General features: G+C 35.5%; 3 protein-coding genes and 1 long non-coding RNA gene across 9 annotated transcripts; 2 read left to right on the top strand and 2 right to left on the bottom strand.

Annotated features, from left to right (window-relative positions):
* Nucleotides 1-41: 41 nt before the first annotated feature.
* On the top strand, nt 42-2,280 carry LOC113727828 (psbP domain-containing protein 1, chloroplastic-like). Its single transcript, XM_027252191.2, has 3 exons — nt 42-412; nt 1,169-1,600; nt 1,759-2,280. The coding sequence occupies exons 1-3, from the start codon at nt 254-256 to the stop codon at nt 1,978-1,980; spliced, it is 813 nt and encodes a 270-aa protein (XP_027107992.1). The 5' UTR covers nt 42-253; the 3' UTR covers nt 1,981-2,280.
* A 94-nt stretch (nt 2,281-2,374) lies between these two features.
* On the bottom strand, nt 2,375-7,092 carry LOC113727826 (AP-3 complex subunit mu). Of its 3 annotated transcripts, none has more exons than XM_027252188.2 (8): nt 6,916-7,092; nt 6,530-6,629; nt 5,947-6,057; nt 5,628-5,717; nt 4,626-4,873; nt 3,608-3,817; nt 3,034-3,241; nt 2,375-2,890 (listed from the first exon to the last, which is right to left on the bottom strand). In XM_027252188.2, the coding sequence occupies exons 1-8, from the start codon at nt 6,948-6,950 to the stop codon at nt 2,645-2,647; spliced, it is 1,248 nt and encodes a 415-aa protein (XP_027107989.1). In that variant the 5' UTR covers nt 6,951-7,092; the 3' UTR covers nt 2,375-2,644. The 3 variants fall into 3 exon arrangements, with proteins under 3 accessions (XP_027107989.1, XP_027107988.1, XP_071932472.1); XM_027252187.2 differs by having other exon boundaries at nt 2,514-2,890; nt 3,013-3,241; XM_072076371.1 differs by lacking the exon at nt 5,947-6,057 and having other exon boundaries at nt 2,514-2,890; nt 3,013-3,241.
* Nucleotides 7,093-10,182: 3,090 nt separating this feature from the next.
* LOC113727825 (Golgi apparatus membrane protein-like protein ECHIDNA) lies at nt 10,183-14,487 on the bottom strand. The gene is made up of 6 exons (XM_027252186.2): nt 14,329-14,487; nt 12,489-12,545; nt 12,194-12,397; nt 12,039-12,098; nt 11,589-11,715; nt 10,183-10,507 (listed from the first exon to the last, which is right to left on the bottom strand). The coding sequence occupies exons 1-6, from the start codon at nt 14,341-14,343 to the stop codon at nt 10,419-10,421; spliced, it is 552 nt and encodes a 183-aa protein (XP_027107987.1). The 5' UTR covers nt 14,344-14,487; the 3' UTR covers nt 10,183-10,418.
* A 682-nt stretch (nt 14,488-15,169) lies between these two features.
* On the top strand, nt 15,170-20,225 carry LOC113727824 (uncharacterized). 4 transcript variants are annotated; one of them, XR_011839640.1, is made up of 2 exons: nt 15,170-15,834; nt 19,369-20,225. It is a non-coding gene; the product is annotated as an uncharacterized lncRNA (long non-coding RNA). The 4 variants fall into 4 exon arrangements; XR_011839638.1 differs by lacking the exon at nt 19,369-20,225 and adding an exon at nt 17,002-17,300; XR_011839639.1 differs by lacking the exon at nt 19,369-20,225 and adding an exon at nt 16,999-17,300.
* Nucleotides 20,226-23,233: the final 3,008 nt, after the last annotated feature.

Here is a 23,233-nt window from a genome sequence, read left to right as displayed (position 1 = left end):
CTCTACTTCGGTTTTATCCACAATTTCCATGACAACCCAATAGGGCCAATACCCTTCTCGAACGGTGGTAAACTATAACCAGACCTCCCACAAAAATAAAAGGTATAAACAAGTAAAAGATAGAAAGAATCCAAAATAACATACTCCCTATCCTTTTCCTACACATCTTTGCAAAACCAGAATGGCTCCTTAGCCAAATCCAAAGAACCCAACAACTACTCCAAACCCTCCACCCTCCACCCGTAAAAGCAAAATGGCCAGTGTCCTCGGACAGATGCGTCCCGGATTCACAACGACGGTGGACAAGATGAAGCTGCTGAGCAGTCCCGCAAGTGGGTTTGTGATACCGCTCGGGCCTTTCTCGAGGATTAAACGTAGCCATGCCTTTGCTGTTTCTTGCAGACTATCGTCTGTAAGTCCTCTGAACCAAATTATCTGGTGCCAATTGTTCAATTCTTTTTTGGTTTTTGGGTCTTTTTTTTTCTTGTTCTAACATTTTGGAAATGAATTGTGCTTTTCTTTGCTTCTCCACATTGGTCTAGTTTGATTACAGATTACTACCCTATCAAGAAATTGATTAAATCTCTCAATGAGGTTAAATACGTATAGTTTATTCTGAGCCAGTGTTACCCGTATATCAGCTGGTTAATGAAAGATTTGCACTAAAATGTGTATCAATCGTGTTCAAATATTTTGATAAAATGACAGCATTCTTGATCTCAATTACTTCAAAAATAAACAGCAAGATACTACATAAAATGTGAATACCCTTCTGGGCATCAAAATATGCTGATCAATCCTTCTAAGGGCTAATCAGAGGTAGGTAAGGGACATGGGGTTCAGAAGAATGATGGTCTGAGCCAGCGCGGGGTCGGTGCCTTGGTGGCATATCTCCCATTGCAACAATTTGCAAAATGAAAATTATGGGGTTGTCTACTCGTACCCTTCAACAAGAAAAGTGATCACTCATAGGAATTACCATTCATTATGATTTGAACTGAAACTGTACCAATATGCAAAAATTTTAGGAGTTTGTGTTTCTGGTTTAAGCTTCTCTTTCCTTGTTAAGTATTATCTAAAGCAACGCTGATGAATGTTTCGGCGCTGCACAATGATGACAATTTGTATTTCTGTGGTTTCTCACAAGACATTTCTAATATATAACCAGAATAAAGATTTTGCAGTTCCAAGAAGAGGTGCAATCGCCTTTATCTTCTCAAGTTTCATCCTCTCACACCCTGATTTGCGTGATGCTGCATTTGCTCAATCTGTTGGATTCAGGGAATACGTAGATACCTTTGATGGCTATTCGTTAAAGTACCCTCAGAACTGGATTCAAGTCCGCGGTGCTGGTGCAGATATATTCTTCAGGGATCCTCTCGTTCTTGATGAGAATTTGTCAGTAGAGATCTCCTCTCCTTCATCTTCCAGATACAAGAGTGTAGAAGATTTAGGCCCACCTGAAGAAGCTGGAAAGAAAGTTCTCCAGCAATATTTGACCGAGTTTATGTCTACTAGACTTGGAGTCAGACGTGAGTCGAGGATTCTTACTACTGCTTCAAGAACAGCTGATGATGGAAAGTTGTACTATCAAGTCGAGGTCAGGTCTTCAAACTAGCTTCCATATCTTATCAAAGCTTAGATGTTCTAATGATCGTTTCATGATACAAATGTACTATAGTTTTATGCGAGATTCTTCGCTGCATTACGGGATTTTGTATCTTCTGCGCTGATTTTTCGTGTTTTGTGCTACATCAGGTGAACATCAAATCATATGCGAACAACAATGAGTTGGCAGTTATGCCACAGGACAGAGTAGCCCGTCTGGAATGGGATAGGCGGTACCTCTCAGTTCTTGGAGTTGAAAACAACCGTTTATATGAACTAAGATTACAAACACCTGAAAAGGTATTTGCAGAAGAAGAAAATGACATTCGTGAAGTCATGGATTCCTTTAGAGTAAACAAAGTGGTGGCTTAGACCTGCCTGCCTTCATGAGTTTTGTACCGTTTGTTAGATGATTCGGGCATCAGAATACTGTTCTATGATTCATTTCACCTTTTTGGCTTCTAATTCGGACAGGATGTTGTTAGCTTCTCCTATCAGGATGTTAGTTTGGTGTTTGTTTGTCGTTTGCTGATCAGTAATTCCAGTTGAGTACTAGCAAAATTTTCCAGCAAAATTCTTTCTCATCTGAAAGTTATTGGTTTGGAAGTAAATTGTAGTAATTCGGCAATGATTTTAATTTTCTATTGAAATCAATTTCATTGTATTATGTTATCTGATGCTCTTTCAGAAGAATTACGTACTATCATTTTCTCTCTCATGCTACAGATTTAACAAGAATGGCATATATAGTAATGCAAGCTGGAAAAGAACGAACTGGAATATGTAATTTTAGGGTTGGTACCAGCTACAAGTGTGCTACAAGATGGCATTCTTCTCCTTTTTGTCATCATACGGCATTCTCAATATACAGTGTCAATGGAAAAAATGACAAAAGTAAGAAATCATCCCCCAGAAACCCCAAAAACCTCAAAAAAGAAGACAAAAATCCCACGGTGCATCATTGTTTGGAAATGAATTGGAGTTCAATCTGGTAGGTTTTAGATAGCTTGAAGCAGCCAGGACACGGAGACTCGGATTATGACCTTACCTGATATTCTCCTGCCCTGGTGAGGCCTCGAAAACCTTTGTAAGGGCGTGAGGGTAGATTCTTAAAGTCCAACTTATCCATTTGTAGGCCAGAGAGGGCAATGCCCATAACCCTGAAGCCCACTTGAAAGGTTGGGAACACAGGTAGCCGCTCCAAACCAGCCGCAAGCACCAATGTCCCAGACAGTGAAGGAGCTTTATCTTTTGGCAGTCGCCCAATTGACCAAGAGCAAGTCTGCATCAGAGAAGTCAAGAATGAATTACCAATGAGCTCTTAGGTCCCATATGAATCAGTACAGAACCTAAGAAACAATCATAAAAATCGGAGAAAAGCAATTAGCCAAAGGGGTGACATACATGATCAAAGAACATTAGTACCTTACTGGCAAGGATGTTCACTGTTCCATGATTTGGTGTAAGATTAGCTGACAAAACGCAAGGAGGCAGTTGAAATTCCACTGTTATGGAATCAATAGGCTTTCGTGGATCATTTTTTATCCCAACTAAAACACTGATACGACACATTCCAGAGTCTGAGCTCAACTGGGGCTTCACATATATTGGAATATTCTTCAACTTCTTAACCCTACAAAGGTCAAATGAAAAGTTTAACCAAGTATACAAAACCCACATTACATCACTATGTTGCAGTTGAAAATTTTTAGCCTCTCTAAGCATCCAACGTTTGTTGGTGTACTCTGTTCTCCTACTTTTTGGCTGTTACATACTTTTGACTCGGGGAGTAAATGACCACAGCAGCATAAACCAAAAATGCAAAATGATTGCAAATGAGCATTACGTTCAGAATGCATATTCACACGGATGCATACTGTTTGTACTTTTATCTCAAGAGCAGTTTAACAGTGAATGCTGAACAACATAAACCGCAAGTTTCCCATTTCCAGCTAATTATGAAGGCATCATGTGGTAAAACTATTCTCCTTTCAACTACCTGTAACTCATGAGCTTAAATTGTCCATCTGGTGGGACGAATGACAAAATTTGCTGAGATTCCCATGGACGAAGTCGGACACAGGGATGAAACCTCACATCATTCAAGATGGAGGCATTTGCAAAAGAGAGGGTAAGATCAGGCAGACCAGAAAGATGAGAATTAACTTGAACTTCACCATAAATCTCACATTTCACCAGAGTTCCATCCCTGGGCAGCACAAATCAAGAGAAAATCAGAAAGTGATACAAATATTGCAGCACGCTTCAAAGAAAAGATAATTAGTGTTGAACTATGACTGTTCAACTCTTTTGAAACAAAGCCGGATTCCCCATCATGACCAAAACACATGGAAAAATCAACACTAGAGGAAGTATCATATCTAAGAGATGTCAATGAGAAAGGTAAAGCAATTTAGTTGACTGCAAGAGAAGGAAAAGTGGCATAGAAAAAAGGAAAAAAAAAAAAACAAAGGAAAACCAACAGGGGTAAAAACTATGTAATGTCACTATCAGCTATATCAAGGCAAGCAAACCTTATGGTTCCAAATTCAGGAGATTCAATATTTTGGCATATAAATATTCTCTCAAACTCTCAGGAAAGTAACTTGGATGGTGCAGACTCACACCATTTACACAGAGTCTATAAAAATTGCCAACTCCGTATATGTTTATTTCCATTGGCTTCAAAAGAACATAAGGTTTAAAAATATAAAACAATGACAAAAATCAAAAAGCCAATACCATTAAAGTTAATTGTGGGCTAACATTTGTACAAGTTACAGTCGTTTCAATGAGTCTACTTTGGCTAAAATGAATAGCTCAGTTTCTCATGGTTCATGCTTTCAAAGCTTTCTTAGCTTAATTCATAACTTATTCTCATTTACATATCTTGTATACTGAGTGTTAGAAAGGGACCACAAGGCTGGGTGACATATTAAAATAATATATTTTCGATAATCAGGTATGAGAGAGAGAGAGAGAGAGAGAGAACAATGGGGGTAAAAGGTTGGTCATACCTGCTTATAATTGCATCCATTTCTTCAACAAGATCAACATAAACCTCATTGCTGGTATTCTTTGGGTCCATTTTCCGCCATGGAACACAAGAGGCTGTCGCAACAGGAAGCGTATTGCTCACATTTGAGCTGGTACCAGTCACGACACTCAACATTTTGCTAACAATATTTGGAGGTGCTATCATTTCTCGCAAAATATTAGGTTCTGTTGTAAGAGGAAAGCCATTATCAATCATCTCATCTAGAAGCTGCAAGTTGCAACCACTGATCATTAGTTTGGCCAATTTAATTTCTACCAAAGCAAAACTATTAACGGGACTGACCCAATTTAAACAAGAAATAAAACATAAAAAACTATTTGGGGAAATAAAATTTGAAAAAGACTCAAACACAAAGTCAAAAGGAGGTATGCTCCTTATGGTTCATGCAGTGTAAGTGCTTGATTTTCGGTAAGTAATTCCAGAGAAGCATCCAGAAATCTTTAAGCTCAAGGCTTTCCTAACTAGAAAAGTCTGAAAAGAGGCACATGCTTGATATCTATAAGAACGTCTCTTAAATTTCATCAAGTCCAGCCCACCCTCAGATAACGAAGATAGCAAGAGAAAGAAAGACTAAGGTGAGAATGCAACTGTTTTCCTAATATCTGCTTTGCTGCAAATGCCACAAGGAGAAACCAAATTTCTGCAGAATGAGTTAATGTCCATGAGACCAGATTATACATTTTTCAGATAAATTTGCAAACAAACTTAAATAACACCACACTTTTTTAAGCCTAATACTATATGTGCAAGTGAGCATGCGACAGGCTTTGATTACCTATCATATGCTCCATAATACTACAGAAGCAAGAAGTGCAGTTACAAATTACGATTAACCACAAACTTCAAATTACGCCATTCTACTGCAATTTAACTTCCATTCTTGATAGCATGCACAAGCAGAGAAGAAAACTTAACATCAATACCGGCATTCTCTTACAAAAATAAGGAGAGGACTAAATACCTCATAAACAATAACAAAATTGTCCTTTATCAAGTCTTCATTCAGACCTCCAAGATAATCTGAAAGTACATCAGCGACTCTGCAAAGGAACTAAACATTAAATAGTCAAAGGGATAATCTGATCCCGTTTTACAATGCATACATGACAAAACTCCAGCAAAAGATCCATGCAGTAGTTTTTCTATTTGAAACATCCCTGCCAGTTCAAGTTGCAAGTATGGCAACATTTCCAGGATATATCTTCTAGCAATGAATGAATTAATCAAAACAATAGATGTAAATTTCAAAAAGCATGAGGGTGCAGTCCCATAAAGCTCACCTCAGTTGCCATCAAAGGTGGCATTTCAACTTGGGTGCATGCCAAGAATGTGATACCTTCCCGAAAAACTTGGAAAATGTAATGCGTTGGCGAAGCAATTACAGGCATAAACTACAACATTCATCAAGAAAAGAGATCAAAGCAAGGCCTTAATTGAATCAACAAGCCCCAGGCAGGGAAAGAAGTAGGAATGATGGCGGAGATGGTGAGAATTAAACCTTTCTTCTAAGGCTAGGAACAAACATCCATAATCCATTCTCACCGATTGCACACACTTAACAGGACAAGACCATTAAACTTTCAACCCATATATCAAACTGGAAAAATTCAAACTGCTGAATTGTCACATGCCAAATGGTACCCATTCATGGAACTATATAGTACTATGTAGTACTTGGACGAAGTTAAATGGGTAATGTAAGGAGTAAGAATAGGTTGGATTTGGCACATGCCGAACTTGGCACTTAAGGACTCCTTAAACTGATCATTGGACAAACATAACCCTTATCTTAAACAGTTAGTGCCACTAACAATCATTTAAAAATTAAAAGACTGAGCAGCAAAAGGATGGATGGATGGATACCTTAAAAGAGTCACCTTGAGCAATTGATTGTTCCCAAAACCAAGCACATATGGACCGATCAACCCGGTGCCCAGTGAGCTGTTTCTCAAGCATTACCTCACTGGATGTAGTTACATATTTCACAGTCATTCAATTTGAAAAAGAAATTTAAAAAAAAAACTACTACTTCATTTAATTCAGTGCTCGATGAATTCTCCGACCTATACGGATTTAATCTTTATGTACTTAAAGAAAGCTCACTTATTTCTTAAATTTTACACAAAAGGATAACAACCCAGATAAGAAACCACATGAGTAATCGAGCAGGGAATTGGTAATTTAAAAAACATTACAGAAATTAAAACTTGAGAATTCTATTGGGCTATAAATAAAGATATGAAACGTACCCAGAATCCGAAAGAAGAAATATGCACTGCATCATCTCCTTTTTCTTTGGCTTTTGCTATGTCCTTAGTGATGAGGCTTTCGGATGCAATTCTACAATTCAGCTACAAATCAAAACTGCCATCCAGTGGGTCTCAAGTCTCAACTGTCAGCCCCTTCTTGATCTTGTTTCCATTTTAACTGTGGTTAATTTGGTTTTCGTCTCTTGGTTTTGGTGTGTGAGGTCATATCCTGTGATTAATTATTTTAGTCCCTGAATTTAATTTTAATGTATATTTGTCCCAAATGTTTCAGAAATTGTACTACAACCCAAATCTTTTTTTTTTAAGTAAAACAACTCATTTTTACAACTTGCCTTTAGTTCACTTTCAAATCGGAATTGAGGTGAAATTTCAAATTTTTTCATGGAGAATGAACCATGGATGGCAGTTGTAACTTATTTCTTCATTGTGTGTTGTAACTTATGCTAAATCAAGTAACTATTTAGAGTGTTATTATTTCTACTCCAGTACAAATAAAATTGATGATTACGAAGGCTATTTGTACCTATTGTTATTGGCTTAATAAAAAATTGATAATGTTTTGAAAATGAAATTTGAACATTTAGAACTTGTTTGTTTTGGATTGGGGTGCTTTTAGCTTAAAAAAAAGGTATAATAAAAGCACTTTTTAAGTGTTTAGGGGACATATTATTTTGTAATTTTAGGATTAGAACTTTTAGCTTGAAAAACACTTTTAGCACAGTATGAAAATTAGTGTTTTTAGACTAATTTTTATGTTTCAAGAGATTAAATACAAACTTTGAAATGAATAAAGAAATAACGTATTTGATTAGATCATCATAAATTTTGAATTGAATAAAGCAATAAGTATGTTTAAAAAACTTGAATTACACATTATCTAATACAATAAGTATTTATGTATAAGTGTGACCAAACAGGATGATTCAGCCTTTAATTAATACTTTTATCGAAAACTCTACTAAGTGAAATGTTATTCAACAAGTCACTACAATTCCAAACGGCCACTTAGTGTGCAATCTAAAACCTTGTTTTGTATTAACACCAAAAATGCTTTGAAAAAACCAAATTTATGAGTTTTGTGTTATGTTTTCACTAAAATTTTTCCTTGTAAATAAATATGATATTGCACTATTATTTGCATTCACTTGACCTAATTACTAACATCTACTGTAAACTTTGATTAGACGCTCTTATTTTATTATCTTAGTCAAAATACACCAAAAATGCTTTGAAAAACCAAATTTACGAGTTTTGTGTTATATTTCCACTAAAATTTTCCTTGTTATTATCACTTTACCCTTTAACGTTCGGTGCCACTATCAATTTCCTCTTTAAATTTATCTTTTAGTCACTTTACCCCTAAAACTAACGGTCAAACTTAACGGAGTTTGTTAATTAAAGTAAAAAGACAAGTTTAGCCCTTAAAGTTATTATCATTTTACCCCCATAAACTATAGTTTCATTATCAATTTACCCCATAGAGTTATTTTTTAGACAATTTATTCCACCATTAAACCAACTTAGCAAGTTAAAAAACTTTAGAAAAAAGTACCCCCCTCTTTGTATAATAAAAACAATAAAAAATTTAGAAAGACTCTTCTCCTCTTTAGTATCAAGAAAAAAGTCAAAATATTAATTTTTTTCTTTTTGGCAATCTTATTAATATTAAAAAATAGAAAAATCGGAAGGGAGGGAGAGGGAGAGAGAGAGATAGAGAGAGAGAGAGCTCAATTCTTTTTAAAAAAATACAAATAAGAAAGAATTAAATACTTTTATTATTTTAAAATTATTTCACTTTACTGTTTACAACCAGATTTCAATTCTAATCCCAACAATCTTAAATTAATACGATAATGTTAGACTTTTTTTTTCTTTGCAAAATCTAATTTTTTGTTTCCTTCTTTCCAATCTCTTTTTCTTTTCATAATTTTAATAAGTATGAAAAAAGAAATTTGAGAAAACTCTTTTATTTTTATATTTTTGGATCTCTTAAAGTGAAAAAAAAAAGAAGAATAATCATTCTAAATTTTTTATTTTTAATTATATATATAAGGGTAAATATATTTAAAAAATTTTGACCATAGTAGTTAGATTAATGATAAAGTAAAATGCCAAAAAAATAATGTTAGGAATTAAATCGATTATATCACTATAATTTAAAGGAATAAAGTAATAATAACAGTGTAGTAATGCTATAGAATAAAAGAGTAGTTTTATCCAAAATTTCTTAACATATTGAGTTCAATTACTTATGGGAGTAAAGTGACTAAAAGATAATATTAAGGAGTAAACTGATAGTAATGATGTAGTTTAAGGGGGTAAAGTGATAATAACCCTAAATAAATATGATATTGCACTATTATTCGCATTCACTTGACCTAATTACTAACATCTAGTGTAAACTTTGATTAGACGCTCTTATTTTATTAGCTTAGTCAAAAAGAGGCAAGGATTTTATTCAAAAATAAAAAACTTTTTTGACGTATGAATTTTTTAAAGTTTGGAGGGAGTATTTTTAAGGCAATATTTTTTGAGAATAATATTCTATATACAAACAATGTATAAACTATCGTTATTGGATACATGACAACTTATCTAAATTTAAATTTGAAATTCAAATTTTATGTACATGTTATATTTCCAACTGTAATTGTGTATACTTATCAATGTATATAAAATTTAACTATATTTTTTGGAAAGAGCTTATCAAAATTGTGAAATTTGTCATCGATCAAATCAAAATGCCATACTAATGACATTCAATTGAAAAAAAAAATTCAAACTCCAGTCTTACCAAATAGGTTAATATTTCTTGTTTTTTGGTAATGTTTGTCAGCTAATAGCTATGATTTGTTTGTATTCGTCCATTTATATTCACCCCATTATTATGAGTAATCTTCTACTCTTGTACTTTTATTTTTAAAAAAGAAAGTTGAAAATGTTAAGACAACCCAACAAATTTGTTCAAAAGACCAAGACACACTTTCGGGGGGCTCAATTGATATAATTATATATATCTTAAAGTACTAAACTATAATGATAACATTTCAAAACTTCTAGCATTTTTGCATATCCCAGAGGATTAAATTCGAACTAAATGATCTGCTCATCATCACTCGTCAGATCTGAAAAAATGCCTGAAGGACACAAGTCCAAAATTCCTAATCCATCCAGTTGCATGTCTATCATATCCACATATGTTCGTTATGAGGAGAGTCAGAGGAAAGAAAGCTGGAACCAGCATAATGAAAGAACGAATCAATTGGATTTCAAAATGACACTAGATTATCAAATCCTTTGGCATTCAACATCTACAAAGCCTTTCAAAAACAAAAAGCAATAGTAAGTTCTCTCATGTGCTCTCATATCTATGTAGAAGTGTGAAAGAAACAGATATCTAATACAGTAATGCACTATGATGCAACAAGACCAACTGTTAAGGCTTCTCAAGGCATTGTATTCCTCTGTCAGTGACGAGCAAGTCAAACAACACTAAATGCCGACTGTATTGTAGATGTTACTCGAGAAGCCAGGGTCTGGGTGGCAAACGCTTGAAGCTGCTTCCTGGCATCTGAAAGATACAGGAAACACATTTGATGATCCCGTGAAAAAGGTAAACACTTATCGACATCTTTTCTCTGTGTGCGTATGTTGGCATGCAGGTTTTAGCAGGGAACATGTATAGGCATGTCAGTAGCTCAGTAGAATCTTTAAAAATTGACTTGGAAAAAATGGTGCAAAACACCAGAAAATTTTCTTAAACCACAGAGCTACATGGCTACCAGTTACATAACCTAACCAATGGGGAGAAGAACACTTGAAATGCTCCAGCCAAAGTGTCTGGTTATTAAGATTACTAAGTTACAAAATCATGGATCTTATTATAAAAGCAATAGATTCACAATCCCATAAATGTAATGCTCATGCCAAAACATTTCAGAATGAATATAGAAATGCAGGCAGCAAACTATTCATTGGTTTAGAGACACAACTTCACGTACAGTCAGTCAAACGGTGTTTAGCAAAGACTGCCTGCCATCATCATTTGCCCAATTTCAGTTTAAGAAATTGATTCATGAACACTCGTCAATCTACCAGAGAATATTATGAAATCTTTGAGAAAACACCATTGACTCTGTCACATCAATTACATATTGGACAACATAAAATCTGTTCAGCAACGACAATGTCCTAATCTCAAGTAGAATTACAGACCTGTATACGTTGATGTCAACCGGGAAAGGACAGTAGTTTCTAAAATTCTAATATGTTCTAATCCATCAATTTCTTTTTGTTAGATGAACTTAAATTATAATTATCTTCAGATAGCATCGGTCTTTGAAATACAGATAATTGAACTTCTCCATAAGTAACTGAATCATATTAATTTACTTCAGGGCAGCACAACACACCACTTATGAAACAATTTTAATCAGTTTATGTTTTCTTGCTGAGGTTGCAACATGAATATTTGTGACAATTTCTCCAAGTAAAGTTCCTTTTCATTCCTATTTCTTTTCAGCTTGAGAATTAAAGACGAGCATACAGGGAGGTGTCAGGAGCATATTTTAAACAAGTACAGAAAATGCATACAGAGTAAACAACACATCTGATTTTCAGGTAGAAAATCTTTTTCAAGGTACCAAAGTTACCTTTACGGCATCTAGTGAAGCCAACAATATTGGCAATGCTGAGAGTCAAGCAGACTCCAACGACAAGGAGATAATCAGCTTGAAACCTTATGAGGGAAAATATTCCAAGGAAGATCCAAGCAACCGCCTGCAGAAAAGAGAATGATCCTTCAGGTTATTACACAGATTCAGCTATAAACTGCTTATGGCATCCAGTTTAAAGACTCTTGACCATTGAACTAACCTATACCTCAATCTGCCTCAAAGTCCACTGACATCCCACACATCATACTGATACGGTCTAAACTTTTTACTTTTGTAGCATGTTCCATGGGTTGTCAGTTGGTCTTACCTTTCTAATATTAAGCTAGTACAAGGCATCTAGGTTTATTTGGGATACTTATAGAACTTTTCACTCCTGCAGAATGATTTATCAGAGAATGTTGCTGTCAAGGAAAAATATTTGCTTACAGTGAGATATAAGGTCCACCAGAACAGCCATGAATCCTTCTGGTTGATCCGAGCCATTGACTACAAGATATGAAAAATAATCTAGCATGTTACACAAGCTTTGACGAATCAGTAGTCAAGAAAGTGCATAACGAGTACGTAGAAAACACACCCACCTCCTGGTCAAGGCATTCAAATCTCCAAACACTCTCACCCTCATCATTGATTTCATTCCACCACCTTAAACCTACTAGGATTCTCCCACTCACATTTTTGACCACCCAAAAATCAAGGGCACCAAGAAGTACGGTAATAACGAAAATGATGACAAAACTGTTGACAAATAAGGCTGAAAGTATGTAAAATGCCAAAGCTGCAGCCTGTCAAGTGAAAGCAACATAGAAAGGTTTATAGCTTTTCTTAAATAAGGAAACAAGATGAAGCATTATCAGATAAATAAACTCACTGTACCTTGAATAGAACATGGAAGAAGCAAATCCTTGGGTGAGCATAATTCTCCCCTGCAGGCTGATCACAGAAAATAATGAATTTCAAACAACATTTAACATCTTTTCTCAGCTTTTAGCTTTTCTTTGTTATTGTCCTTTCACTTGGGAAGAAAGTTTTTTTATTTTTTTTGGTTTTTGGGGGGGGGGGGGGGGGGGGGGGGAGAGGAGGGAGGTGGGAGAAGGGGAGACGATAGGTTGGTTTGGGAATAATCCAAGTGCAAGTCAAAATTCCATTTCTAACAATTGAGAAAATCATGCTTCTCACACTGCAATCTCCAAACTGCTTTTCGAGAACATGAGACCATATTAACTGCAGCAAAATCAGTATGACAATCTAAACTAGAAGCAAATGCTAATAATACTCAGACTTTTGATCCGTTCATACATTGTTGCTCTAACCATCACAATTTGCCCGACATTGGTGAGAAGTCTTCACTATAAAGCCCCATTAGACACATAAGCACCATCCATGACATGGGCACTAAACCTCCAGCTCTTGTGCATGCAGACTCCATATGCATTGAACTTGGCATACATTGTCAAGGAGCGTGTACTTTTTCTCTAATTAATTTGTCCAGGCAACTAATTCCAGTAAATGTTACAAGTAAATAAGGGGTAGATTTAAAGGTTGTACTCCATCACTCCCAAATGAAAAACATGGTATGTCAAGACGACAGCCAGTGTTCTCCCATTTAAATTAACCTCAATTTCATCTTCCTTGAGGTGACTTTTCCAGCAAGTGTTCCTCCTACCTTCTACCACAAATTGTACACCAATGAAAACACTTTGCCGTCTGTTCCTCCCACTCTCCAAAACTTTTTTTCCCAGCATACTATCTAAATTGCCATGTATTCTAGAGTAAATCTGCAATTACTTAACAAAATCTAGAAACCATGCATTTCCAAGACAAAGGACAACCACATGAATCTCAAAGAATAACACACACAAACATAATATCACCAGTTAATCATTCACAAGAGCATACACTCTTCGAGAGGGGGGAGGGGGGAGACTCGGTTCTCTTGTTCAAAATTGAAATTAAGCCATAGAAAAAGCAAATGAATCTTGCTTTGAGCTAAGTAACAGGACCTACAATTGGGTTATGACTACATCAGAAAACTATACTTGCTTGCTAAGTGTCTGATAACCCATGCTAAGTGTCTGATAACCCAGATAGGCTCTATGTAAGAGATCGACATTAGCCATTAGCCAAGGATACTGAAAAATATGATTAACTACAATAACCTCCCCCAAAATGCAGTACCCAAATGTGTCATGCGTATACTGAGCAACGTGGATTTTGTAAACTCTACAAAAACCTGTCTGCATTTCATCATGAATAAGAAAAAATTCTGCAACAATTACTTTGACAAAAACGGATTTTTTGTATTTCACAATTCCTAAATTCCGTCCTACCACTTCGTCCCACCAATTGAGCCTCACTTCCCTCACTTAGGTCCAGGACCCGATAAACCCAGACTTTCGAATCGAGAAAAACAACCAAAAATTCTAATATGAAGCTAAGTCAGGTGTAATATCGGTATCAATTAGCTCAAAATTTTCAGTTCAGTTGGCAGATCTATGACAAAGAAGGCCAAAATATAAGTGATTAGCAGGAAAACAGATGACTATAGTTGTTACCATCAATCAATCATCAGGATTTCAAATAATAAATTGATGATGCTGCTCCAAATATAGCCAAACCCAGATCAGAATGCATACATATGTTATTGAAATTTCATGAACAATATACAAAAAAGGATGATAAATGAGAAAGAGAAGGAAAAAATAATTAAACTTACGGGGCTTAGATCCATCTGGAGAATTTGACCTGAAAAGGGCTACTTCTTTTTCTATTTTCTCCCCCTTCTTGTCAAATTGGACGAGTATAGACTATAGAGGGGTTCCATTCAAGCTGACGATGTGAGCCTTCTGCGTGTTTTGTTGGTTGAGTTTCCTGACTTCTAAAATTGCAAAAAAGGTCCATACAAATATGAGGTATTTTGAAACGACCCCCATGTTGCTTTGCCCTTAAGATTTGAAATGCCAAGACCCCTTCTTATGTCTATTTAGGCACTCAATTAAATTTCATTTGTGGATCAATTAAGCCTTTTCAGTGGTTAGCAAAATAATATATTTTATTGACTACATTTTATTGTTATTTTCTTGAACTTGTAAGAGTTATTAGTTATTGGATCATTTTATTATCACTTTTTTTTATTTATAATATATGTCACGGTAATATAAGGAAATGCTACTCCTAAGTAAAAAATATTGACAAAATAAATACATTATATTAATAATTAATATTTTATGACAAGTTAATAGTCACAAGAATGTAAGAGGTAGAGTGGCTTTGCCGTCATAATTCTTTAAGATTCAAAACTTTTGTCCCTCTGATTCGTAAAATAATAATAACATCAATAATAACATTAGAACTTAGACAATCACACATGCGATAAATTTCATGTGAAGTACTCAACTATTTGGAATTCTCATATTTTGAAAAACAAGTTTTTCAATATATCTTATCTTACATATATAAAGCGAGAATCCGCTTGTGAACAGTGAAAAATGGACCGGTTATATCGTTATTTTTGTGACTTTGAGGGGCATTTTGGTCTTTTAGCATTCAGTGGCAATGGTTCAGCTGGAATTTCACAATTTTGGCGGTCAACAATTGCTGGTGGTTAGTGGGCGGTGGGCGGTCTTAGCTTTCTTCTTTGTTTTGCTAGCAATTGCTGCTGGTTAGTGCCTTAGTGGGCGGTGTCTTGGCGCTAGATGGGAGTGGTTTTGCTGGAAATTCACCGCTCTCCACGTGTTGTTCTTCAACAGCAACAAGTTTAGCGGTGAATTGGGTAAGATGCAAGAATCACCGCTCGAAAGCTTTGCAGTTTCCATTACAGTCTTTTCTTAGCCTGCTCTACCGGTCCTTTTTTCACCTCGTCATCTTCCAATTTGATTGCCTCCTCCACTGCGTCTTCATCCACAATTGACTTGTAAGTGTTCTAGAAAGAGTGGGGAAATTCATGGTGGCCGATTAAGTCTAGGAAGGAGCAAGTGACTTGGTAGGTGTTATTTGCAGGAGCTGGTTAATTTTTGCTGTTTTTGACAGTGGTGCGGTTTAATCTGGGGATGTGTTGAAATGTTGAAGTGGATTTTAGGATTTTTCATCAGTATTTAGGTGTTCTGCAGGTGTTCTATGTGAGCCTTACTTTGTTTTGTTGGTTTGCATGAATGGCTGATGTGTAACTAAGAAAGCTCGGCAGCGGATATATGAGGGCGAGCTGCTAATTGTGTTGGGTAAGGTGAGTTGTAGTCTTTTTTCGCATTTGTTTTTGTGTTTTATGATGCCAACAAGTAGCTTGCTAAGACACGACCTGGAGGACATACGGCAATTCCATGGCAAAACACTGATAAACTCTGCTTCCCACTCTTCCTCTTCCTCCTCTCTACTGTTTTCTATCTAAAATCCCCTAGCAAATGCAAAACCGGATCTTCGATTCTCCTATGACTGGCAGAGTTTGAAGTACCAACCTCATCAGTTTTGTTTTCCATATACCCACCTTATATCCATCTCCTCCACCAAGGGCAATTTGGTTTTGCTGATTCAATCCCTTTTTATTTTTCATATACCTGTCTTATATCCATTTCACTCCACCAAGGCCAATTTGATTTTGCTGATTCAATCCCTTTCTCTGCATCCTATGAGACTTAATGCCCATCAATCTCTGTTTTGGGACTCTCTCCTAATCTCCGGTACTTTGAACTGATCTTATGCTAGATATGAGGTATAATTGGTCTTGTATTATTCTGCTATTGTTGATTGTCATGCATGTGTGTTCTTCAATCATGTTGAGGTTTATATGAATTAGAATCTGGCCGGTATTTTGCATGCTGTACTTCGGATTCTTTCCTTTCAATTCTTATGGAGCCTGAGCATTGGATTAAGTTTTGTTTTTCTCACGGATATTTCTGAACTGGGATTGGTTTTTGGTGGTAAATTTGCATTACTACTCGTTACTACTCATTGGTTGCAAATTGGATGTTTGATGTTCGTATACAAGTCATGCTTTCTCTTTTTTTAGTTGCTTTACTTTTGTATCATAGTTATGCTTTTGGCTTCTGTATCATTGATCTAAGCTTAGCAATGTTTCTGATGTAAGATAAGTCAACGATATCCATTGTACTAAGCCATGTCTCAAGCATTTGAAGCTTCCCCAATAGATGGTTTTAGGTAATAATTGAATCTTTTTGCTAAATTGTGTCTATTGGGATGATAGGTTTGTCTGTTTCATTTAGTTTAAGTTTATATTGCTCCTAAGGATCTTGAGAGTGGCTTGTTATCTCTATGTGATTAGATTGTGTCTTGTTTTATTTAGATTGATTCTATTGCATGTTATACCTTTGGGATATTTCCAATTGATTGAATGTCTCTATGGTGATTATCAGCTGACGTAGTAGTGCTTTAGCAGGAAGCAGTGAAGACTATCTCAGTTTTGGGACTCTCTCAATCTGCTGCATTTCCTCATGTTTAATTGGCAAAAAAAGGCTAGATAGATCTTGGCAAAATTGAATGCACAATCCATAGCATCCAGATCAGATAAATATGTTACTCCCTGAATTGTATCACCCTGAAGAAAAAAGAGATAGCTACTACCCATATGAAAAAACAATGATCCTTTTATATAGTAGCAGGAAATTGGCCACGTACAAAGAAAATCAGCACTACTTGGCAATCCTTTCCTAACTCAATCAACGCATTGGAATACAAGTAGCAACCCAACTCAGGTAAATTAGAAACCAAATACTGCACAGGCATGCAAACAACACCTGGCTAACACCAGTACAACCCACCACCACGGCCTAACCTTTCCCTGCTGGCTTTTCCTGTGGGTTGAATAATTCTTTCTGCCCTCCAATTTTTCAAACTCATTCTAATAAAATATCAGGTCCTAGCTACCTGACGCATAGCGTCAGGGCAGAATACCTAGTAGTAATATACTTTCAAAAACACTTTCAAAACTAACTATTCATAATACACATTTCAAATACAATTAACAAAAAAATAAACAACAAATAATAAAAAATAACCTACCACCCACCTCTCTCTCTCTCTCTCTCTCTCTCTCTTTTTCTCTCCCTCCTTCTTCTTTCTCCCCTCCCTATCACGACTTTTGCCCACAACTTTTTGGTTGCTTTGAGTTTGAGGTCACAACTTCTAGCCGTGACTAGATCTGGTTGCTATCGAGAGGTCGCGGGGAAAGTCGGGGGGGAAGGAAAGGGAAGCGAGAGGAGGAAAAAGGGAAGGGAGGAAGAGGAAGGAGGAATAAGGGGAAGAAAGAGAGGGGGAGGAGAGTGGAAGAGGAAAAATGAGGAAGGAGTGGGAGGAGAGAGGAGGAGGAAAGAAGAGGAGAGAAAGGGTGGTAACGGTGGTTGATGATAGCGGTGGGTGATGGTGGTGATGATTTTTTTTTCATTTTTAGAAAATATCACAACAACATTTAAAATTGAAAAAACACCCTAATAAACAACTACAATTACAATTTTTTCATATATATATATATATATTGTTATAATATAGTTTTTGAAAAACACCCCAAAAAATATTAATCCAAACGAATGTCAATCAGCTAGTGTACCATTGGAAAAATGGAAAAAAAAAAAAAAAAGCTAGTGTACCAAGTTGTAGGTTATGGATTTTACTATCCTTTTCTTCATTTGCCACTATAATAAGATATGAACATTTTATTCATTTTTTAAATTTGGAAAAATAGTTGATGCATTTTAGAGAAAAAATTAATCTACTCTAGTTGTAACTAGGGTTGTAAACAAATCGAATCCTTAACGAACAGTTCGGACTCGATTCGTTAAGGGCTCGAATCGAATTTGATTTTCAATGAACTCAAATCTCGAATTCAACAAAGAATTAAGATTCGTTTATAGTATCTAATCGAGTTCAAACTTGTAGATATTCAACTTGTTTACGCTTAATTCGATTTGAATAATTTTTAATATTTTTTATTTAAAATACTTATTAATGTTTTATATAGAATTATATATTTATTATTTCATTATATAGATATTATATATGTATTAGTGACAATTTGATATTAAAATTGAAGAATTAAATATATTTTTGAACTCTCGAATCGAGTTCGAACCCATCAAATATTAAATCGAATTGTACCCGAGTTTAGATTTTAAACTCGCATAGGATTCGAGTTCGAGTCCAAAATTTCAAATTGAGCTCTAAATGTGAGAATTTCGATTCCATTCGTTTACCGTCCTACTTGCGATAGAGTGACAATTGATGGGCATAAATAATACACCTCAAAAAGCGAAAAGAAAAACTCAGGCCAATGAGTAAAATGCCACTGCTTGGGCTTTCGCCTTTGAAGGGCCGACTTCTAGCTTATATCGTGACGTGAGGCCCCCTTGACTTCACAAGTAGGCCTTTAAAGGAGAAAGAATGGAAGTCAACAGCATGCCTCATTCCTCGAAATAGTTTGCCGCAAAAAGGCTGCACCATATTTAATTTAAAGAATTGCCACACAACAAATTTAAAGTGTTTGCTCAACATTATAAGGAGAGATTTTTTTTACATGAATTCTTCGAGAACAAGAAACTTTATCAGCAGTTCAAATTAAACTGATTAAAAAGAAACAAAGGGTTTCATAACTGGGATTAGAATATAAACTTCCTTGTTTCAGTTCTCTCCCTAAGAACAATATGTCCAATGCGAATGAAATTTTATTCTGAGAATGAGTTTGCCAGAATTCTTTAATTTGGTGGCATCCTCCAATTTTATAAAGACTAATCATTTTATATATATGCTCCAGGCTTGTCTCAGGTCACAACCTTTGAGTCAAGAGTGCAAGAAGACATTGGTATCCACAACGCAAAAATACTTGGTGATATCGTACTTCTAATCCAATTGCTTGCTCTTGGATCAATCTTCTTTCATGGAAACCCCCCTCTCATGTTCTACAATATATAAACATGGGGTGGGGCTTCTGCCATTCTCCAGACTCCATTCTACCATCAATTTTCGAATAATATGTGTCATTGGGGCACAGGCTTTCTTCGGAACATGATAATCCATGGCCAAGAAAGATGAAGGATGTGTCATTTACATCTCAGCATGAAAATTTCGGTTTTGTAAGAGTAAATCCCAAGCCAGTCTCGATGAGTACCCTCTTAGGATTATGCTACAATTGGTACGGTCACGGTATTCAATTCCTCCGTCCCTAATGACCAACTTCGAGAAAAGGCTTCCCAACTCACCAATAAACTATTTTTAGTTCACATGCATTTCCTACAAGATTCAGGGTTTGGTCAATCTAAGGTTTCTGATCGTGCTACGTTAAAGATACTTCCGAAAGAAGCACACATGAGAACTGCTAGTGGCTCCCGCGGGATAGTCTGGCCGGTCATGTAATCCTTTTTTAAGGTATTGATTAGCGTTCGACTCTTGTGATTACCGTGCTCGAAATGGGTTTGGGCGCTTTCTCCCTGACCGCAGGAGATTAGTCGGACCGAAAACACGATACCCCTTGTGTCGTCAAAAAAAAGAGAGAGAGAGAACTACTAGTGATTTATTTTTGAATAAATACTACCGCGAACATATTATTGTCTAGGATATCCCTCATTTGTACTCTTGATCAAAGGCAAAGTGTTAGTGGCGAATGCTTGTAATTCATGGGCTCTTTTGTGTATGAGAACTCGTTCTTCAATTCAAGATTTCAACCTAGGGAAATTTTGAGACTTATCGGTGGCGGCTTGGCAAGAATTGTCGATCATGGAAGATTCATCCGGGCATTCGATTTTAGGTTCTAGCGGTACTTTTAAGGGGCTTGTGGGGTGTACCGTCCCCATGCCTTTACCAAGCATACTCTGCTGATTGTCTCTGTGGATGGTGCGTTCAAGGCAGGTAACCGTAGGCGTGAAGATTTGGTGGTCATTTTTTCGCTAAAATCTGCGGGTTTTCTACCTACAGATTCTAGGGAGGGACTAAGTAGCCCTAGATTTTTGTTAGTTTCAGGTTTTGAGCAATCTATGAGCTCCTCTTAATCTTGTAAAATTTTTTAGTTAATTTATCAAATATCTTCACCAAAAATACTTGTACTAATAGTGCATTCCTTATTGTTACATAGTTAGGACAACTTTAGGAATTTGTCCCGATTGTAATTTGTGTTTTGAAAAATAGGAAGATTATCGTCTTTCTTAACCCCTCCCCCTCCCTGGAGTTTTAGCCACGCATCCGCATTTGAGTGCCTTTGTTATTTTTGAATATGATGACTATAATCACATCGATAACTGCCCTATTGGATAATGTGATGAGTAAAACTGTTAAATGAATTTTAAGTGTTATAAATGTTGTAAGAGTTTGACAATAAAAGAATGTCACTATATATATACGTTCACTACAGTTTCCTTCTTTAGCTTAGCTCCTTTTACCAAGTCTTGCGAAGTATGGACTTGTTAATTTAATTGAGTGAAAGTAAATTGCCCATAGTAGCTTATCTACTTAAACTTGATCACATCACAATGTATATATAGAGACATCCCGTTATCTATGTCGAGGGATAGTATAATTTCATCCAAAAAAATCGACTTTAATAAATGACTAAACGCCTCACGGGATAGTTCGAGCGGTCCGCTCTCCCTCTTTAGGGTATGGTGATCTTCCTGACATTCAGGGTTCGAATCCCGTAACTATCGTGTTCAGTGTGGAGTAGGGCCTCCTCTCTCGGGTCGCAGGGGAATTAGTCGGATCGAAGGTTCGGATTATCCCTGTGTCAAAAAAAAAAAAAATTTAAATGACTAAACTATCATTAAAAAAAAATTAACATGTCAATTCGTGGACCATGGATGTCGCCCCATATCATATGTCTTCCGACAATTTTCTCTTTTACTCGATCAATAACTCGTGCCAATTCCATTAAAATGAGGCCAAAAATCAAAAGTACACTTGTGGCTGTGGTCCTCCTAAACCAGTAACATGTCCTTCATTGTGGGACCTCGCACAATGGTGCTGGATAAGAATCAAAGATGTGGATGATCAATACAAACTTTTTTCATTTTTGTTTTTTCTTGGTGCACTTTTCCTTTCCAACGTGTCTGGCTTTGCCAGACAAAAAAGCATGCGACAAAAAACATGCGTGGATTTTAGATGCGGTGTGAATTGTTGAATTTGAAATCACCAAAAACGGATTAAATTCCTCTTTGATCTGTAGGTTAAAAGTTTAAATTCTACTTGCAAATTGTAATGAAAAAAAAATAAAAGAAGATATTAGAATACTCGTTGATTTAGTCGAGTCTTTATATTTGTTGATCTTTAGACTCCACTCCTTATAAAATAAAATATATTAAATTATAAATTATAAAATAGGATAGATTAGTCCGTTATATAGTTTCTGTAAACTACTCTCTTTATAGAATAGAATAAATTAGATTATATGGATGTTAACGCTATCATAAAAAAAATTGTCCAATTTAAATTTGTCATGTTTTGACCAGTGGTGACAAATATGACAGCAAGAGAGAAAAATATAATAAAAACATTGGGAAAAAGTTCTCTATCGTCCTACGTGTTACAAAAGTGCTCTATCCACTAAATTTTTTTTTTGAAGGACTCTATCCACTATTTGCCAACCTGCGTGGCTAGCCAAATTGAAAGCCTCGGGTAATTATCATCTCAATCTTATCTCTTACGGCATTTATGCAAGGCGAGTCGATTGCCAAGCTGTTGAAAAGCAATTTGGGTTTGGTTACATTTATATTTGACTATTTTTTTAAATAAATAAATAAATATATATATATATATATTTATTTGAAGCAACATTGAAATACATAATCTTTTTGTTTTTTGTGACGTGAAATATATATTCTTAATATATCATGTTATCATAATTCAAAAAAAAAATATTATATTAATAATGAGTAAATTTATATACATTGTCAGTATATATGTTATTACGATTGGATGGATGACACATGAGCAAATTTTAAATTTTAAATTCAAATTTTATATATGTAGAATGTGGTATATATCTAATGGTGATAGTATATATACTAATAATATATATAAGATTAATCAATTAATAATATGTAATTTGCAAAAAGCTGTATTAAAGGGCCCAAAGGCAACAAATGAACTAATTTCTTAGGTCTATCATCCGGCTTTAGAGCTAACCTTTTGATTAATTTACTCGAATAGAGATGTAAATTCCGTTACTTAAGGTAAGTTCTATTTGTATTTTCAAAAAAAAAAAAAAAAAGGTAAGTTCTACTTGCAATTCGTTTCTCGTTAAAGAACTAGTATAGCCGTAAGTCGTAACTAGGGCTGCAAACGAGTCGAGCCGAGTCGAGATTTGAGCTAATCGAGCCGAATCTCGACTAAATTTTACCAAGCTCGAGCTCGAGCTTGACGAGCTGGCAATTTTCGAGCTCGAGCTCGACTCGAATCAAGTCGAGCCGAGCTCGAGCTCGAAAAAAATAAAAAAATTATTTTATTTTTAAAAAAATAAAAAAAATAATATTTTTTTCTGAATAAATAATAAAATATTAAGGATATATACGTAATTTCACTATGAAAATAAAAAATTAAAATATATTTATATATAATATACGTAATTTTATTATTAAATAAAAATAAAAAAAATATATAAATATATATACTCAAACTCGCGAGCCGGCTCGCGA

The sequence above is a fragment of the Coffea arabica genome, chromosome 2c, assembly GCF_036785885.1.
Source record: "Coffea arabica cultivar ET-39 chromosome 2c, Coffea Arabica ET-39 HiFi, whole genome shotgun sequence".
In the NCBI taxonomy this organism is placed as follows: Eukaryota; Viridiplantae; Streptophyta; class Magnoliopsida; order Gentianales; family Rubiaceae; genus Coffea; species Coffea arabica.
The sequence above is the reverse complement of the archived record's forward strand: the minus strand, read 5'-3'. Positions and strand labels throughout refer to the sequence as shown.

Excerpts from the sequence above, each read along its gene's own strand:
- LOC113727828 (XM_027252191.2), top strand. The coding sequence starts at position 254 with ATGGCCAGTGTCCTCGGACAGATGCGTCCCGGATTCACAACGACGGTG. Across the intron at positions 413-1,168 it reads TTTCTTGCAGACTATCGTCT|AATAAAGATTTTGCAGTTCC; the intron begins GTAAGTCCTCTG and ends ATATATAACCAG. Across the intron at positions 1,601-1,758 it reads AGTTGTACTATCAAGTCGAG|GTGAACATCAAATCATATGC; the intron begins GTCAGGTCTTCA and ends GTGCTACATCAG.
- LOC113727826 (XM_027252187.2), bottom strand. The coding sequence starts at position 6,950 with ATGATGCAGTGCATATTTCTTCTTTCGGATTCTGG. Across the intron at positions 6,630-6,915 it reads TTTCTTCTTTCGGATTCTGG|TGAGGTAATGCTTGAGAAAC; the intron begins GTACGTTTCATA and ends AACTACATCCAG. Across the intron at positions 4,874-5,627 it reads ATTTTGTTATTGTTTATGAG|CTTCTAGATGAGATGATTGA; the intron begins GTATTTAGTCCT and ends TGCAACTTGCAG.
- LOC113727825 (XM_027252186.2), bottom strand. Across the intron at positions 12,398-12,488 it reads TCTTCCATGTTCTATTCAAG|GCTGCAGCTTTGGCATTTTA; the intron begins GTACAGTGAGTT and ends TTCACTTGACAG. Across the intron at positions 10,508-11,588 it reads CTTCACTAGATGCCGTAAAG|ATGCCAGGAAGCAGCTTCAA; the intron begins GTAACTTTGGTA and ends TGTATCTTTCAG.